At 40.7% G+C, this 16,892-nt stretch overlaps 1 protein-coding gene across 5 annotated transcripts in view; it reads right to left on the bottom strand.

Moving 5' to 3' along the window:
* prkcz (protein kinase C, zeta) overlaps window positions 1–16,892 on the bottom strand; it is a 97,850-nt gene that overhangs the window by 17,304 nt on the left and 63,654 nt on the right. For all 5 annotated transcript variants that reach the window (XM_008412928.2, XM_008412926.2, XM_008412925.2 and 2 more), the window contains 5 exons: window positions 14,808–14,943; window positions 14,570–14,657; window positions 14,229–14,348; window positions 8,356–8,435; window positions 8,021–8,110 (listed from right to left, as the gene is read on the bottom strand). In XM_008412928.2, coding sequence (XP_008411150.1) covers window positions 8,021–8,110; window positions 8,356–8,435; window positions 14,229–14,348; window positions 14,570–14,657; window positions 14,808–14,943 — 514 coding nt within the window. The remainder of the gene's footprint in view (window positions 1–8,020; window positions 8,111–8,355; window positions 8,436–14,228; window positions 14,349–14,569; window positions 14,658–14,807; window positions 14,944–16,892) is intronic.

Genomic DNA, 16,892 nt, shown 5'->3' on the forward strand with positions numbered 1-16,892 from the left:
TTTGTTACTGTAGTCAGTGTTTGTGAATGAGTGGAGATCACATTTGAGAACTTAGAAGCAAATGGTGCTGTTTATGCAGAAGGTGACGCCAGCACTCTGAATGTACTTCTACAGGGATGATGCTGACTGCTCGCACCTACACCAATTCAAATCAACCAAACTCTTCAAAAAAACAACCTGTGATGTTTTTTTGGGTTTTTTTTGACAACACAGACAGGGCTTTGGTAGTTTCCTTTAATACTGTTTTAATCTTAAAACTAATCAGTTTGTGGCCCTGCTCTGAAAAACAAAATCCTCCTTATTTTAGCTGAGCATCGTTAGGCAATCTTTTTAATCCTGTGAGTTCCAGTAGAGCGTTGGATTGTGGATTCTAATGCTTCAATACTTATCACCTCTTTCATGTTCCTCCAGTCTCTTTCTGTCCTCCTTTTATTTGTTAATTTCTTTTTCAGCTTCTCCTACCTACGCTCCTGTCAGTTCCCCCCCCTCGTATCCTGTCCTCAGCTTCCTCCTCTCTGCTCGTGTCTGCCTCGCTCGTTTTCAATTCTTTAATCTCTCCACATCCCAGTCTCTCTGATGTGTTGTCAGGCAGGAAGGTGCTAATGGCCCAGCGCATATAACACTGAGCCCAGAGCTGCACTGAAAGCACCGAAGAGTCCATCAGGCCGCACACACACACACCAGACACTCTCAGAAGACAACAGCCACCGTGTGTCTGTGTGTGCGTGTGTGTGTGTTTTCCAAAAGCATTGATCCAACAGTTGGCTCAATCTAAGGCAGGTGACTCAGAACACACTACAGTTTACTCTACAGCATCAATGAATCAGACGCCCTGAGTGGTGCTTTAGTACATCTCCACATGAAGGAGTTTAAAACGAGAGAGAGAAATAAAGAGTAAGAGAGAGAGAGAGAACTTGTACATGCAACATATAAAGTCTAAAAACATGTTTAACCAACAAAGGAAAGTCTTTTTTGTGAAGTAAGGACATTTCCCTAGTTCTCACTTTATGCTGCGCTCCACTTTTAGCCTTACAAGTTTGGTGTGAACAAAGTTTTGGCTGATGATATGCTAATGAGGCATCATTAGCGTATGCATAAATACAGTTAATGTACTGAAATGAATGGAAGTCAATGCAAAGTCTTCGATAGGAGTACAAGAGCATGTGTGCATGTGTGTGTGTGTTTTCTCACTGCAGTCAGGGAGGTGAAATCTTTTTAAAATATCAGAAAAAATAGATTTTGTTGTTCGATGCAAAACATTATGTATCAAATGAAACATTCCTTGCACCTCAGCATGTTCACGTCCACTACTGGGGCGGTTAYCGTAATYCTATAACAGATACTGAAACAGARCCGCTTTTTGTTTCCCAAAGTAGGAATGTCATTTTTGGTGTGAAAGYGCTATGTTTAGCCTCGTCTGGGTTAATGCTGTTTAACGATGCCTCGGCAGCTTGTTCATCCCGCTTCCTGCTCAGATGTTCTCTCAGTGCCACTGAGAAATACCATCCAGCTTACGAGTTTCTACTCCGAGCTCATCACCCTGACAGTGCTCCGGCAGTAAGGGAGGGAGAATAACAGCGAGCGGCAGGTAAATGATGTTCAAACGTGTCATCGTTTCACAGAGAGAAGCCGCCGCCCCCTCAGGAAATGTCTGATGAATATTAATATGCGGTAACAGCAGTCGTGGCGTGCCAAGCCTGCTAGGTACAGAGACAGAGACGGGTTCTTGGTTTAAGGCCACAGAGTGTCGCTTCTCTACTTCTCCCAGCTTCGTCAACCTGCTTCCCGCTGCAGTGTGCGTGTCTGTGTGTGTGTTGGTGCTGGGCTGAGGGGGACTCCCAGGAACCAGCACTAAGGCACAACTCATTAAGACACAAACAATCAATTTTCTGTTTTTATGACCTGCTGCTCTGCTTTATTGTCCCATGGGAACACTGAAGCAATGAAGTTGGAGAAAGAGGCCGAGTTATTCCTGAACACAGAGCTGGTCATGTTTTGTGTTCTTTAGCTTTTTTACACAGCGCTGCACTAAAGTTGGATCTAATCCCAAATCCTTTCAAGCAGCCAGACGTTTAAAGTCCTGCAGGTTTTCTGCTTTTTGGTGGTCTAAGTTTTGGTTATATTAAGACTGCAGAATATCCCTTTTTTTTTAAGGTGATGTTTTTAGCTCAATCACTGTTGACCTACAATAAGTGAGGCAGAAAAGTTGATGTTAGCTCTGGTTAAAAGAGGCATATTTCATGCTGCTGGAAATCCCCCCARTGGAAAAAAATCAAACCTGCTGCTGCTCTGTCTCTTCAGAGTCATTCCTGCAGCCAACATCTGCACAGCAAACAGCTGCAGCGCTCATCTAATGTTCCAACATGAAAGTAGAAATAAACAAGGCGACCTTAAATGCTCCTTTTGAAATTTGGATTCGGAATCTCCAATGACTTGACACTGTTTAGTAAGCAAAGTAATGACGCATAGAAACACTGACATGTGACTCAAGATGCCTTCTGACCACAGTTATCCTGAATCGACAAAAGATTCCTGAAAAGGTTCATGCTTTGAACGCAGCTGCTTTCCATCACTTATCAGTTGGCAAACAGACACGTACCRATACCAAGATCAGCTTTTTTATTGCTTTATTTCTACTAGGTGACCTTCTGTGTGTGCTAACAGGCGTCTTTAAATGAAATTTACTACTATTATTAGAGCTGGGTTTTAACTTGTTCATTTRGACTAGTTAATTAAATCGGTTTCAACATGTTGAAAATGTTGATGCAATCAATCGGGGKTTTTTTTGGACTTACATAGGTCCCTGTATTATAATATGTTGCGTGTTTCTGGTGCACAAGCTACAGCCACGCACAATGGAAATGGACGACAGAGCTGCCTCTCTTGCAGCCCCAGTGTGCGTTCGTTTCTGCTTCTAAAACGACGTGAAGCAGAACTGAATACTGGAAAACAYTACTGCTGTGTTCAAGTYGTACAAAATTGGGCAGAGGATCGCCGCAGTWATTCAAGCCACGCATAGCATTTCAATTGCTAAACACGCTTCAGCAGCACAGACGTCCCCAACACCAATGTCAGCATCCACAGTCCGTYCGTTTGTCCATCCATCTTCTTGGGCCACTTGGGTGTTCCTCTGGATCTCCACATTTCTATAGAAGCTCCATGAACAATCATTGCTTCCTGAAACACTAGAACGATGGGTAACACTTTATTTGAAGGGGGGTGAATAAGACTGACATGACACTGTCATAAACATGACATAACAYYTGTCATGAACATGAATAAGCCTTCATGAATATTTATGACTGTTGTCATAAAGCGTCATTTGGTAAATTATGACACTTTTAATACAAAGTGGACATTATTCAAAATGTCTTTGTTATGACAACTTGACATTAACCAAGAAATCATTACTGTTTAAACTTTACCTTTAATAACATAAAGTTACCTAATTTTTAAAGTGCAATCAATAATACTTTTATAACAAATTTATATCAGTTGAAAAGTTTCATAAAAAGATGATAAACAAAAACTTTTAACAGCATTTAACAGGAGGAATCAGCTAGGAGGAACTGAGGCYGAGTAGTAAATATACTGGGGATCTTGATTACTAGAACAGGGAACAGATGGCCGACTAGAAGCAGGTTGCAGGTGTGAGGGGAGAGAGCAGAAGGCAGGCTGAGGACAGAGAGAGAGAAAATGGAGRCWAGGAAATTAACCTAACACTAAAGAATAACTGGACGTAAGGAACGTAATTAAACGAGACAAACAAGGAACAACTAGAGACAAGAAATAAACATCATAAACTAGAATCACTAGGAAAGGACTGAACTAAAGTAAAACAGACACAAAACTGATGTAAGCAAAGAAAGAGGCTAAGGAATACAGAATAATAAACAAACCTCAAAACAACCCAGAATCCCAACAGAATGGTTCATTTTAAGAGACTTTGGTTGCTGGTGTCAGACTGGATGGTACTGGGATGTTCCTCAACCACCATTTCCCAGGTTTACACAAAAATAAGGAGAAAATACTGCATCTATAGCAGTAGAGTGGGTAAAAAGTTCTTGTTGCTGTCAGACGGAGAGGAGAATGATTCTAGATGTCAGGAAGGCAACAGCAGTTACAATCAAGAGGTAAAGTAACTAGAACACCGTCTTTGATCTCAAACCTTGAAGCTTGGGCCACAGCAGCAGAAAACAGGAAACTAAGGCTACTATTAACACGGCTCATTGACTTTCAACAATACCAGATTGGAAAAAAMCATTTCCTGGTYCAGTCTCTGTTTCAGCAGAGGGGGAACAACGTGGACAGACCACCAGACCAGCTGACTCTATGCCTCAAAGAATTAAGGAGGATCCAAACGGGAAAGGGCTACAAAACCGAACCAGCTCAACGTACCTCATAAAGTGGCAGGTGAACATAAATTTCTAGTCAGTGTGTTAACTTCACAACRCTAAACATGAGGACCAGTGGTGACTTCATGTCACAATCACAAGAAACATGTGCAGTTCATGTAATAACTCATTACTCTTGCTTCCAACTCAAATCAGTCTTGAGCGTTCAGATAGAGATCAGTTCTAATGGTTGTTTATGACATCCCATTTCCAGACGCATTCACTGAACCAAGCTCAATTATTTTTTTAGTAGATCCCGGTTATTGCAGGTAGAATTCACAAATACTTCAGATACCCCTCTGAAAATGAAATATTTAGATATTTATGCATACTTGCTGAAGAAACCTTTGACTACTCAATCCTGAATAGGCGTGAGTCCACTGGACTGAATTGTATTGCATTTGTATATTTAATTGACACCATTTTTCTCAAATTATGATAAACATACATTAAGATGAGAATCATTCTAAAAATCCACACGATTTTTTTTAATCTGATCTACAATTGTTTTTATTCTTTTATTGTGTGAATAAAAAGTAAAGTGCAGTACAAATGTTTCAGAATGAATAAGTGAGTATGTGTGTGATTAATGATTCCCTTTTATTTGCCTTGTTGCTTCACCCGGGGGGAACACATGCTGCAGGAGTCTACGCAGTGTTTAGAACTACATCAGTTATTTCTAACACACACACACGCACACACACACTCCCAGATCATCAACAGGMGGGTGTGTTCGGTGTGTTGTTTAAGGCCTTCATATGTACAGTAGAGCCAGAGAACAGAGGCTGATGAAGGCGCTTCAGGATGCATAATGACAGCTGTGTGCTCTGCCTCGCTGAGCTGACTCACATTAAATGTGGGCGTGCAGCCTTTTGTTGTTTTTCAGATGTGTTTTAAGAGAACTGTCAGGGCGTGGAGTCAGAGCACAGATCATGTGCGAGCAGCTGTCTGTCAGGAAGCAGCACACAGTCATGATGCTCCGATGGCGACAGGAAAACGTGGAGCACAGCCTTTTTCCAAATGGGCATCAGAGATAATGCTAAGGTTATTTCCAAGGTTTTTTCTTTTATATTTCTGTACAAGCTTTATTCAAAAAAGTTGTGCTAAATCAAGTGGATGAGGGTTTAAATTGGTCTTCATCGAGGATCAAAGTCAGCTTGTGTGGATTATGGGTGCACTGATGTGAAAATCTGGGCTGATGTCATTATTTAATTTTGAACATTGCTGTTTTGGGTGATAACTGATATTTACCGATATATTTCACTAACCTTTGGATACCATGAAAAAAAAAACAAAAAAAACCCAGCACGCTGCTGACTTCATCACTGCTTCTGTTAAACTTCCCACAATTCTGCGCTGCGTCACTAACTTCACTTGGACTTATTACAGCAGGGCGTCATGTTGTATCTTACAGTCTCACCTCTCACACTGAACTGTTTCATATGGCTGACTGTCAAGATTGGATAATGGGGCTCAGACAATGTGACACAGCTCCAAATTTCTAAATCATCCAGGGTGTCCCAGGCCTTTAAGTGAACCACTGAGCAAACACAAAATCTGGGAATCCAGACCAAAACCAACCACATCGAAAGCCAAGACCAATTTTGTTCAGACCTGTTTCACTAGATTATTATTATTATTATTATTATTATTATTGTTGTTGTTGTGAGCCACCATTCAAAAGTAATGTCTGATTTTCATTGATAATTTTTTGTATTCCTCTTTTGATTATCATTGTTATCAATTTCAAGTTATTTAAGTGGCTATTGTGGGTTTCAGTTATTAGCAGAGGATTACCAACAGTTTTTTTTCCATCCATCCATCCATCCATCCATCCATCCATTTTCTTTACACCCTTGTCCCTCAGTGGGGTCGGGAGGGTTGCTGGTGCCTATCTCCAGCTAACGTTCCGGGCGAGAGGCGGGGTCACCTGGACAGGTCGCCAGTCTGTCACAGGGGAACACAGAGACACACAGGACACACAACCATGCACACACACATTCACACCTAGGGACAATTTTAGAGAAACCAATTAACCTGACAAGTCATGTTTTTGGACTGTGGGAGGAAGCTGGAGTACCCGGAGAAAACCTATGCATGCACAGGGAGAACATGCAAACTCCATGCAGAAAGAGCCCAGGCCAGGAATTAAACCCAGGACCTTCTTGCTGCAAGGGAACAGCTCTACCAACTGTGCCACTGTGCGGCCCAATTTTTTTTTCACCTGTGTAAAATGAAACTGCATCAAAAGGTTTCTGTATTTTAAAGATGCAATACAAAAAGTGAAACTCGTGCAGATTCCTTACACACATGGTGATATATTTGGTAACACTTTATTTGAAGGGAAGTGCATAAGACTGACAGGCCACTGTCATAAACATGACATAACACCTGTCATGAACATGCAGGAGTCTTCATGTCATTTACCGAGTGATAGTTCATGTCAAGAGTCATAAACATTCACAAAGACTCCTTCATGTTCATGACAGGTGTTATGTCATGTTTATGACAGTGTCATGTCAGCACGCCCCTTCAAATAAAGGGCTACCATATATTTCAATAGTTGGTTTTTATTCATCTTGATAACTGTGGCTTACCTCTAATAGAAATCCAAAATTCAGTGTCTAATAAGATTTTAATATTTTATAATACAAATAAGAAGTTAACTTCCCTATGATTGCAGTCTACGCAATCATAAGGGAGACGGCTGACTTGACAGTTTTCCAGGAGACTGAAATGCCACACAAGGGGATTAAAGAAGCAGGATCTTCCCAGAGTACTGTAGAGAAAGGGGAAAAGGTGCTAAAGCCCTACGGATAACCACAGGGTTCAGAATTGTGAGGCAAAGTGGAGCATCTGCGTCTGGAAGATTGAGGGGCCACGCAGGGCTTCCAGAATACACTATATTGCCAAAAGTTTTTGCTCACCTGTCTTGACTCACATATGAGTTTAAGTGACATCCCATCCCAAGCAATGTGTACTGGTCCAAAAAGCAATGTATTAGTGTGCTGAAGCATTCAGAGTTCCTTTCACTGGAACTAAGGGGCCGAGCCCAGCTCCTGAAAAACAACCCCACACCATAATCGCCCCTCCACTAAACTTTACACTTGGCACAATGCAGTCAGAGAAGAACCGTTCGCCACAGTCATGATTGACTGCAGAAAGTTGGTGACCTCGTCGTACTATGGGCTTCAGCATCCACTGACCTCGCTCCATCAGTCTACATGGCCTACCACCTGGTGGCTGAGTTGCTGTCACTTCCAAAAACTTCCATTGTCTTATAAGCTGACTGTTGACTGTTGAATATTTAGGAACAAGGAAATTTCACGATTGGATTTGTTATCACAGTTCCACGCGGGAATCCACTGAGCTCCTGAGAGCGATCCATTCTTTCACAAATGTTTGTAAAAACAGTCTGCATCCCTAGGGGCTTAATTTTAAATACCTGTTTCTACACCTTTGATATTCTAATTGAAAATTGCTTTTTCTTCAGGCTCAATTTCAATGATACGAATGTTCACATTTTGACAGTTTAGAGTTCAAATTTAGGTTGGATGTTTACTCGGAAAAATGCAACGATATAAATAAAAAACAAAAAAAAAACCTCTCAGTGATTTAGTTCTTACCTGGTCCCAGTCTATATTGCGGAAAAACGTGTGTGACTTGATATCTGTGAAGCCTGTTTGGACCTGGCAACCCAGGCGCTCCTTGGGATCCTGTAGGGATGAGACACTGGTCAGGGTCATGCTTACAAACAGGCAACGTGTCTGGATCAAAGTGAGTTGTTGGACTGCTTCAAGTATGTAGTGAATGCCCGTTCCATCTTTAGCTGCACCGCGGCTGTTTCACGACCGGATGCTGGATGTAATGGTCTGAGTTAAACCTTTGCTGCCCGTCCAAACACTTTGCTGTTCTTCTACACACACAGCTCCCAGAGGTGATGGGTGTGGACGGCTCTCACCTTGTTTAGAAAGCCCTTCAGCACGCTGGCAGCTTTCACTGACAGAGACCTCGGGATGCGAATGGGCTTCTCGAGGATAACTGTCGACAAAAAAGAAGGACGGCAACAGGAGGAGAGAAAGAAGACGGAGACAATGAAAGGGCAGTCGTGAGTTGGGAGAAGCGTGATTCAACCTGCCTGTGGGTGACCATGTCTGCTGAGTGGGAGTCGGAGGAAGGGAGGACACGCAGTGAACGCTGCTCTGTTTTCTGCATCACGTTCCATGCTCCACTAATAACCTTGGAACTCACACAAATGAGAAGAGCTTGAAAACAGATTTTTTTTTTTTTCACCTTAAAACCTCACTTCAAGGATGTCCAAAGCATTCATGCTGAATTTCTGTTCAAGGTAATGTGATCAGAGCAGAGCGTGTTTTTCACTCATGTTTCAGTATTACACACTGAAAAGTGGCTCTGTGTGTTTGCGCACTTCAAACCGCAGCTACTAACTTCTCCGCTTTAGATCTTTCTGGAATCGTGCCACTCCTGGTGGCGGCGTGTAGGAGTTTCTCTGTTAGCTCCGTTAGATTTGTTCTTTCTCAAGACTTTAGTTCTGATCTTTATTTATTTATTTATTTTTGATGCATGTCAGGACAATTAATCCGTCTGGTTCTGAATGCTGTGCAGAGGGAAGAATTTTCACACTTTTTTCCCCCCATTAGAACAGTTGCCAACACCCTAAAACTCAGATGGGCAGAAAAGGAGGCTCTGTGGATGCAGAGCAGAACCAGCGAGCAGAGAGAGAGTTACAATGACATTTAATTTAACATTTAGATATTTTTAATAAGTATTTCTGAATTGAGAGGCCGAGAGATTTAGACAAATGGCACACAGATCAAGGAACAGTTCAAAATTGACTGTATTAGTCAAAGATTAGTTTCAATCTTGTGCCAGGAGGCTTCAGAGTCTGTTTTACTCTGAGGGAACATGGTTCACCATGTCCACCACGGTCTGTATAAAAATGAGCCACAATAAACTGTTAAAGTCGAACGCAATTGGAAAATTACATTTTGAATACAAGGCATGATCCTGGTCACTTTCCACTGAGTAGCAGTTTATTTGGAAAAGCAAAACCAATATTAGCTGTTTTTACAGTAGTTAAATAAGAAGGCAACATCATGGTTCACAATTGGTTTCTATATTTCTTAGGGTGTAAAGCACTTTGAAATGCCTCGTACCTGAAATGTGCAAATCTTTAATACTGTCTAAGATTTCTTGCTGCAAATATTTTTTATATTATTAATGATTTTTTATATATTTTTTTCATTTAAATTCATGTCTAAACTCTTGGTCACAAGCAGCTCCACCCGCCATTCACACCTCAGAATGGTTTTAAAAAATGAAGGCCTTGGACCAAAGCCTGCTAGTTTGTTTTTAAAAAGATGAAGTTATTGAAGTTTAAAAGAACTGTATAAAATTTTCAAAGTCTTCAATTTATTTTGAAATGCTTCCCTGGTACGGCTCCTTTAGAAGTACAGCTGGTGGAGCGTACAGTGGGAACTGTCGGGTTCTAATGTCTTTGTGGGTCAAACAGGAGAAGCTAACGGGTCGGAGTTCACTTCCTGCAGGACGGAAACTGAACCCTGATTGGCTTCAGTTCAGATTACAGCTCAAGCAGTTTCTTCAGAGTGCCACATTTGTCTTCTTGATGGTATTGTATTCTGTTATTATTATTCTAGTGGGGTTAATGAGTTTTGTGTTTTTATTTGTGTTGGATTTTGAATGCTGTATTAAGTTGATATTGTTTTTTTATATATATAACTAAAAGCCCAAATTTGTATCGCAAAGCAGCTTATGCTACATGTTAAAGTTCTTCGAATTACGGTAACCCTTAACACTATTTCAGTACAAATAAATTGGGTTCAGTGTTCATCATAATATATTATTGCAACTATTTTATTATTTTAAATACTATGTGCAGTAAAACAACATAATTATTCAATAACATTGTTATAATGCACCTATATTCCTATGAGGTAATTTACTCATTTTTAAATGTCTTAAATTTCCCCCTCTTGTTCCTGCTTTGACATAAATTTCTGGTTGATTATCAAAAATAACTCCAATGCTCTCCGGTCTCTGAGCATCTTAGCTCTGGGGATGGCATGTGCTGCACCAACAGCCAAAGCACACCCATGGCACCGGCTCCATCTCTGTGCCATATGGTGGGTGGCTCTTCTAGTGAAAGGGTCGGTTTCCGTTGGCAGGCGTTCGTCCAGGAGCCTGCTGATCAGCCACAGTAAAACCACCAGGAGGACAGTACTGGTGGCAGATGCTAGCTGTAGCGCCATGCTATAAGCTCCTGGCGGTCACAGCTGAGACAAAGTGCGTCACACTGTAGTATGGAGGAATTTCTGCTGCTGCGGACAGTGCGAGGGAAGGGAGGAGGAGGTGATGGGGTTGCGCTATGTAAGGAGACCATATGGCTCGAGGAAACACAAACACAAATAGAACCAGAGAAATTCTCTACAATGACAAAGTGAGATGACACCTACAGCTCGTTTTCTGCTGAGCTCTCATTCTTTAGCACGCCGTTGCAACAAAGTTCCAAACTGGAGGCAAGATAGTCAGATCTGTATTAGCCATCTTTTTTTTTTTTAATCCAAAACCCTGCGATTGTATTATTGTTGAAACATCCAATAATGATTGTCAATATGCAAATGAGACATGTTTCTTCAGGTCTCTTTAGAGAGAGCTGCTACTATTCTGGTGAAGAACTAAGCTCAGTTTATAAGTTTTAACATGAATAAAACGGAATACTGATGTAAAGAATGGGAAAGAAAAATGGTCCAAACAGAGTCCGCTGTCGGATGCTAGTCGCATTTCAAGCGGTTCTGTTTTGAAATCTAAACACTCAACAAACTCTGTGAGCCAAGTTATCACCTTAACTAAGTTAAGGTGATCGGCGTATATTTAGCCACTCTGCAGGACAGAACACTGTCAACTTCAATCAAAAATGACTGATGTGCTACGAAGACGAGAATGATGCAGAAAAATTTTAACATGATATAAAAAGATGTGATGCCAATAAGCACAGTTGATTTTGAGTGATGTTGTGAGTGAGAGCACTTCGTTTAACATTCCTTCAGGAGCAACCATAACTGCCTGCTTAGAGGCACACTACAACAAGAGGGAAGCTGAATTGGAAGCTGGACTAACAACACATAGGGACTAATACAGTATTTTTAGAAGTGAATAAATTGAAGTGAATCTTGACAAACAGCAGGTGGGATGAACATGTTGGTTTTTGCTCAGAAATGCACGTCTGAAATGTCTGGACGTCTGGATGCTGACACGTTGCTCCCCAAAAACTTGAACATCTTGTTATCCTAAAGCCAGTTTAGTTTTCTTCTTATTAAAGCCATGTGTGTGTTGTTGCAACAGCTCTGTGTAAATAAATGAGTTGGGCCAGCCTTTTAAAACCACATCAGTTTTATTTGATTGAGAAAATCCCCAAAACCTCACTCAAGAAATCTGACTACTTCACTTCCCATCCTTCAATCCATGTTTTAAGAAGGTAGTGAAATTTTGTATTAAAAGACTAATCCTTTAGTTTATGACACAAATATTTCAGTGACATAAATGGTAACATCCATGTGGTCAGTTAAACCTGGCATTTTAATAACTGGAGCTCATTTGTTCCCTGGATCGACTGATCCTCCACTTAGATACGTCCAGCTTCTGATGCAAAGTGATGACATCAACCAAACACTGATTCAGCTCCCTCAGCTGCTGCCCAAGTTGAGTCTTTCCTGAACAGATGGAGGCCTCCATCTTGGAACAAAGCTAACCCGCTGTGGTTAGCAGGGCTACAGCCATCCTGCAGTTGAATGAATATAGATGCTATCCATAGATCGATGTACAGTTTTCTTGATGCTCAGGCCAGATTAGGTCATCATCTAGAGTCAGTCCTGGGCCTCATTTCTGACAGGAGCAAAAATCAGAGCTGTTCAGTAACATCCTTCAGTTTGTATTTAACCTTTGACCTGTTGTGCACTCCTACTTTCCATACCAAGCACTCAACAGCAACTAAGGGAAACTTACTCCACTACACAGGTATCAGGTATGCAAGTAATGCAAGTAGTAGCAAACTTGTTCAGGGGACAACTGACAGATGTACCGTATTTTCCACACTATAAGGCAAAAACCTTCAATGTCCTCAAAAGTCGACAGTACGCCTTATAATCCGGTTCGCATTATATGTGGACCAATATTGAGCCACAACAGGTCTAGCAACTAAGCCGCCGACTTCATTTTCGCCAGTAGAAGAAGAAGCGTGCGGTGCATGCTGGGATAGTTGTCAGAACGCTGGTTTGTTAATAAAGTTTGACTGACCTATCTACCTACCTACAGACCGTCTATAATCAGGTCGTCTGCAGGTCATTTAGCACCACATTCTCCACGAACATGCTGTGCGGGAACGGAGAAGAGTGCAGGTCTAAAGAACTAATCTCGACAAAAACCTCCCTAGCAACTGCTGGGATTTCTCCAAATATGTCCTTATAAAAATAAAATTGTGACAAACATTGAAACATTTCTTGCTCAGAACCCTGGATCTATCACCAACATTTCGTCACTGAACCGACAGAAGAGAGTTCTGTGATTTCAGGTGGCTCAGGATAATGATCTGGCTCCATCTCTGCTCGATGAAAAGTCCATCAGTTGCCAAATGAAGCAAAAGCATGAAGGAAACACTCCACTGGTCCTCACATGCAACCGAGTCCCATTTGTTATAGAGGCCATGATGTACTGCCAAGTCCTCCAGGGCTCATGTGGGGCAGGACTTCGTACTGAGGATGTGTTTTCAGCCAACGTCATTCCGAGTTCACGCGTTTACTCCGCACACGCTGAAAGATCGAATAATTTCACCTCTTTTAAAGATTTATGTTATAACATGAACTGTTATGGTATTTGAAGAACACAGTTTTCAGTCACAGATTCCATCCAGTTACACTAAAGCAGCAGAAACTGATCAGGAGTGGCTTTCCTTTAGAGCAGCGGATGTTCAGAGTGTTAGTCCAGACCTACGTTATGTTACTGCCAGATCACGCAGACAAAGATGATTTCCAGCTTAAGGTCCAGTTTTTCTCTGTAGCACTGAAAAAATCCAGCTAGTAAAAAAAAGGTCCAACTTTCACACATATACTGTATACTTTCTGTACACTTCATTTTATTTTGTCAGCTGTAAAATTATCCAAGTTTCATCTGAATATGCCTGCTCTAAAGCTACACTGCTATAAAATTCACTTTCTTCATTTCTGACAAATTATTTTCTTAATCAGTTTCAAATAATTTTGAAATCAACGGGAACACTTTATTTGAAGCAGTGTGCATAAGACCGACATGACACTGTCATAAATATGACATAACACCTGTTATGAACATGGAGTCTCATTCTTTTAATGCAAAGTTTCTCTAAAAGTTCCCTTGAAAGTCCATTAAAAGTGTAAACTTTGAATTAAAATGTCGTTATTTACAAAATAATACAAAGTTGACACTTCTAGTTGACTTTTAATGCAACTCTTAGAGCAACTTTGCATCAAAAAAATGACAGTTCATGACACCATTCATAAAGACTCCTTCATGTTCATGACAGGTGTTATGTCATGTTTATGACAGTGTCAGGTCAGTCTTATGCACACCCCGTCAAATAAAGTGTTACCAAATCAACTAATAAGGCTTAAACCAAAGACGAGGCATGTGAAAAGTGAGCCCAGTGAAGTAAACCTCTGGACTACTTTGAGTTTTCAGTTGGCCTTTCAGTCCATGAAGTGACTAAATCCAATCACTTCCAACTTAGGGTGAAGGCAAGCAGAGCAAATGACTGTGTCTCACCTTGGAAGAGGTACTCCTCTGTGTTCATGTCAGGATTGTCAGTAATAATATCAAACGGAGACCTTCCGGCCATCATCTCGAACATCAGCACACCCAGAGCCCACCAGTCTACACTGAAGCCTGGGGGAAACACACACACAGGATGGGCTGGTAACTAGGCAAAGTTTATCATCATAAACTCACCTCAGCAACACCTTTTGTTGCTTAGCACTAACACACATTCATGGATACTCGAGTATGACATAGTTTAAAGCAGCTAAGCAACCTTACAGGACAGAAATCCTGAAATGAAACTAGATTTCAGGAAGTGGACCATCGCGCTACAGCCGGCGTGTTCTCACCATAGTCCTCTCCTCTCAGGATCTCCGGTGCAATGTAGTTGGGGGTCCCACAGAAAGTGCTGGTGGTGTCCCCTGGTCTGATGCCCTCCTGGTAGGTGGATTATAATGTGATGTGAGCAACGGCGCCAATGTGGGGACAGCAACAAAAACAGAGGTTATGCTGGAGCTTCCAGTTCAGGCTGCTCAGCGCGGCAGACAACACGATTAGAACGTCAGTAAATGTTTGGCTCTTGTAGACCTTGCACATGCCGTAGTCCGTAAGCTTGATGTGTCCTTCGTGGTCCAACAGAACGTTGTCAAGTTTTAGATCTCGGTAAATAATCCCCTTCTCATGAAGGAAGTTCAGAGCGATGCAGATTTCAGCAGCATAAAATCTGTGAAGAAAAATGTTTAAATCGTCACACAGCGCCACCAATAGGCCAAAGATGTGCACACACATACCTGGGATTATATTAAAGTCACTAGTCTCCAGGGTTTGTGYCCAGGTGTATTGGGGAAAAAATAAAATAAAAAATATATATATATCAAAAAGTGTGTTTATTTAAAAGGTTACTGCTAAAGAAACTGGCTAATTACAGAAAGTGGCATGTTTATGAAAACATAAACATGCCACTTTTAATCTGCTTTTAATAGCAGATATTTACTATTAAAAAAAGTTTAATAGTAAATATCTGCAGCCTTAAATGGATTGGGAAGCAAAGCCTCGAGCACCTGGGATACTACCGTCCAATTAGTTACAGGTTTTAAATTAGGAAAAAGGAGATAAACTCAAGTTCCACTCTTAAAGTGTCTGCAATGCTCAGAGGTAATGCCAGAATAAAAAACAGGAAATAGGTCATGAAGAATGTAATACAGATACAGATGTGCTTCATGTCAACAAGTTAATTCAACTTTGTGATAGAGGACAAAACCTGCCTAAATCTTTGAGAAATACAAAAATGTATATAACTAAAGGAATAAACCATAGAACCAAGGCAATAATTCAGAATTAAATACGAAAACAATTGTAAAAAAAAAAAAAAAGAAAAAAAGAAGAGCCAGAAAAAAGTTTAAAATCTCAATATAAGCATCAGGGGAAAATAGAGAAAAGACAAAGAAGAATTGAAGAAAAAATGCCATTAATTAATGTTTTGTTAATATGATGAGCTGAAAACAAAGCTGGTTGATTTTAGTGGTTTCAGTCATTGTTAAGAAATACAAACTGGCTGCCTGATTATGTTGCTAAAATGGAAATGTTTTCATTATTGTGTTCATATTCACGTCAACAGTCAAGAGGTTTGACCAGGACAAAATAATCAGTAACCATGTTGCCATAACGCATCGATTTTTCCAATTTCATTTCTGACCACTATTTCAATTTACTTTATTTAAAGTGTGGAAATGTAAAGACCAGTCTTTGTTCATTTTTCTACTGAAGTCCAATTGTATGGTAAAAATTGATCTTAATGTTTCTTCTATTTAGAGTGACTTGTAAAAATATTCATACCTCTTGAACATGTCCATATTTTGTCACATTACAACCACAAACAAAGATATTTCATTGGATTTTAATGTGAAATACCAACACAAAGTGATAGAATTGCACACCACACTTTTTAGATTTTTATTTGTAAAAAAAGAAAAAAAAAAATGCCTTGAATCGTGTATAATTTTCTTTCTGCGTGGTCTGTCACGTTAAATTTCAATAAAATATATTTATGTTTGTGGTTATAATGTGACAAAATATGGAAAAGTTCAAGAGGTACGAATGCTTTTACAAGCCACAGCAGACATGTTAAAGACACGTATGTGGAAGGGTACGCTCTTCCACATACGTGTGGAAGAGCGTACGACTTCATATGCCATCGTGATCACACATTTCTGTAGATGTTCTTAATCATTGCAGACATAATTTAACAAATAAAAAAATAACTCTCTGGACAAAATAAAATATCTGAAGTGTAAAAGGAAACAGACATTAAGGTTTTTTCGGTTTCCTGCTGCTGCCGATAATCTGGTCGCTCCGAGTTTCCCTGCGCTTCTCTAGTTTCCGACTCGTTGGAGCAGAGTTCCTAAACTCGCCCGCTAAACAAGTGAAACTTTGGACAGCGCTGCGGCGGCACTTTGCAGCAGATCCTTCGGTCTCCCGCTGTGATTCAGGCTCGGAGCCCGTTTGGTGATGATAAAATGTACTTGGAGAGCTTCTTTGGTGAGTCAGCGGTGTGTTTTCTCTCCGTGTGTAGGTAGTGTTTTCTGTCTCTTGGAGACAAGCCTTCATTAACTCTGACAAGGCTTTCTGTGTCTGGCTGCTGTAAACCAATGATTGTCAAACAGTGAGGGGGGG

This window comes from Poecilia reticulata, linkage group LG7 (assembly GCF_000633615.1).
Source record: "Poecilia reticulata strain Guanapo linkage group LG7, Guppy_female_1.0+MT, whole genome shotgun sequence".
Taxonomy (NCBI): Eukaryota; Metazoa; Chordata; class Actinopteri; order Cyprinodontiformes; family Poeciliidae; genus Poecilia; species Poecilia reticulata.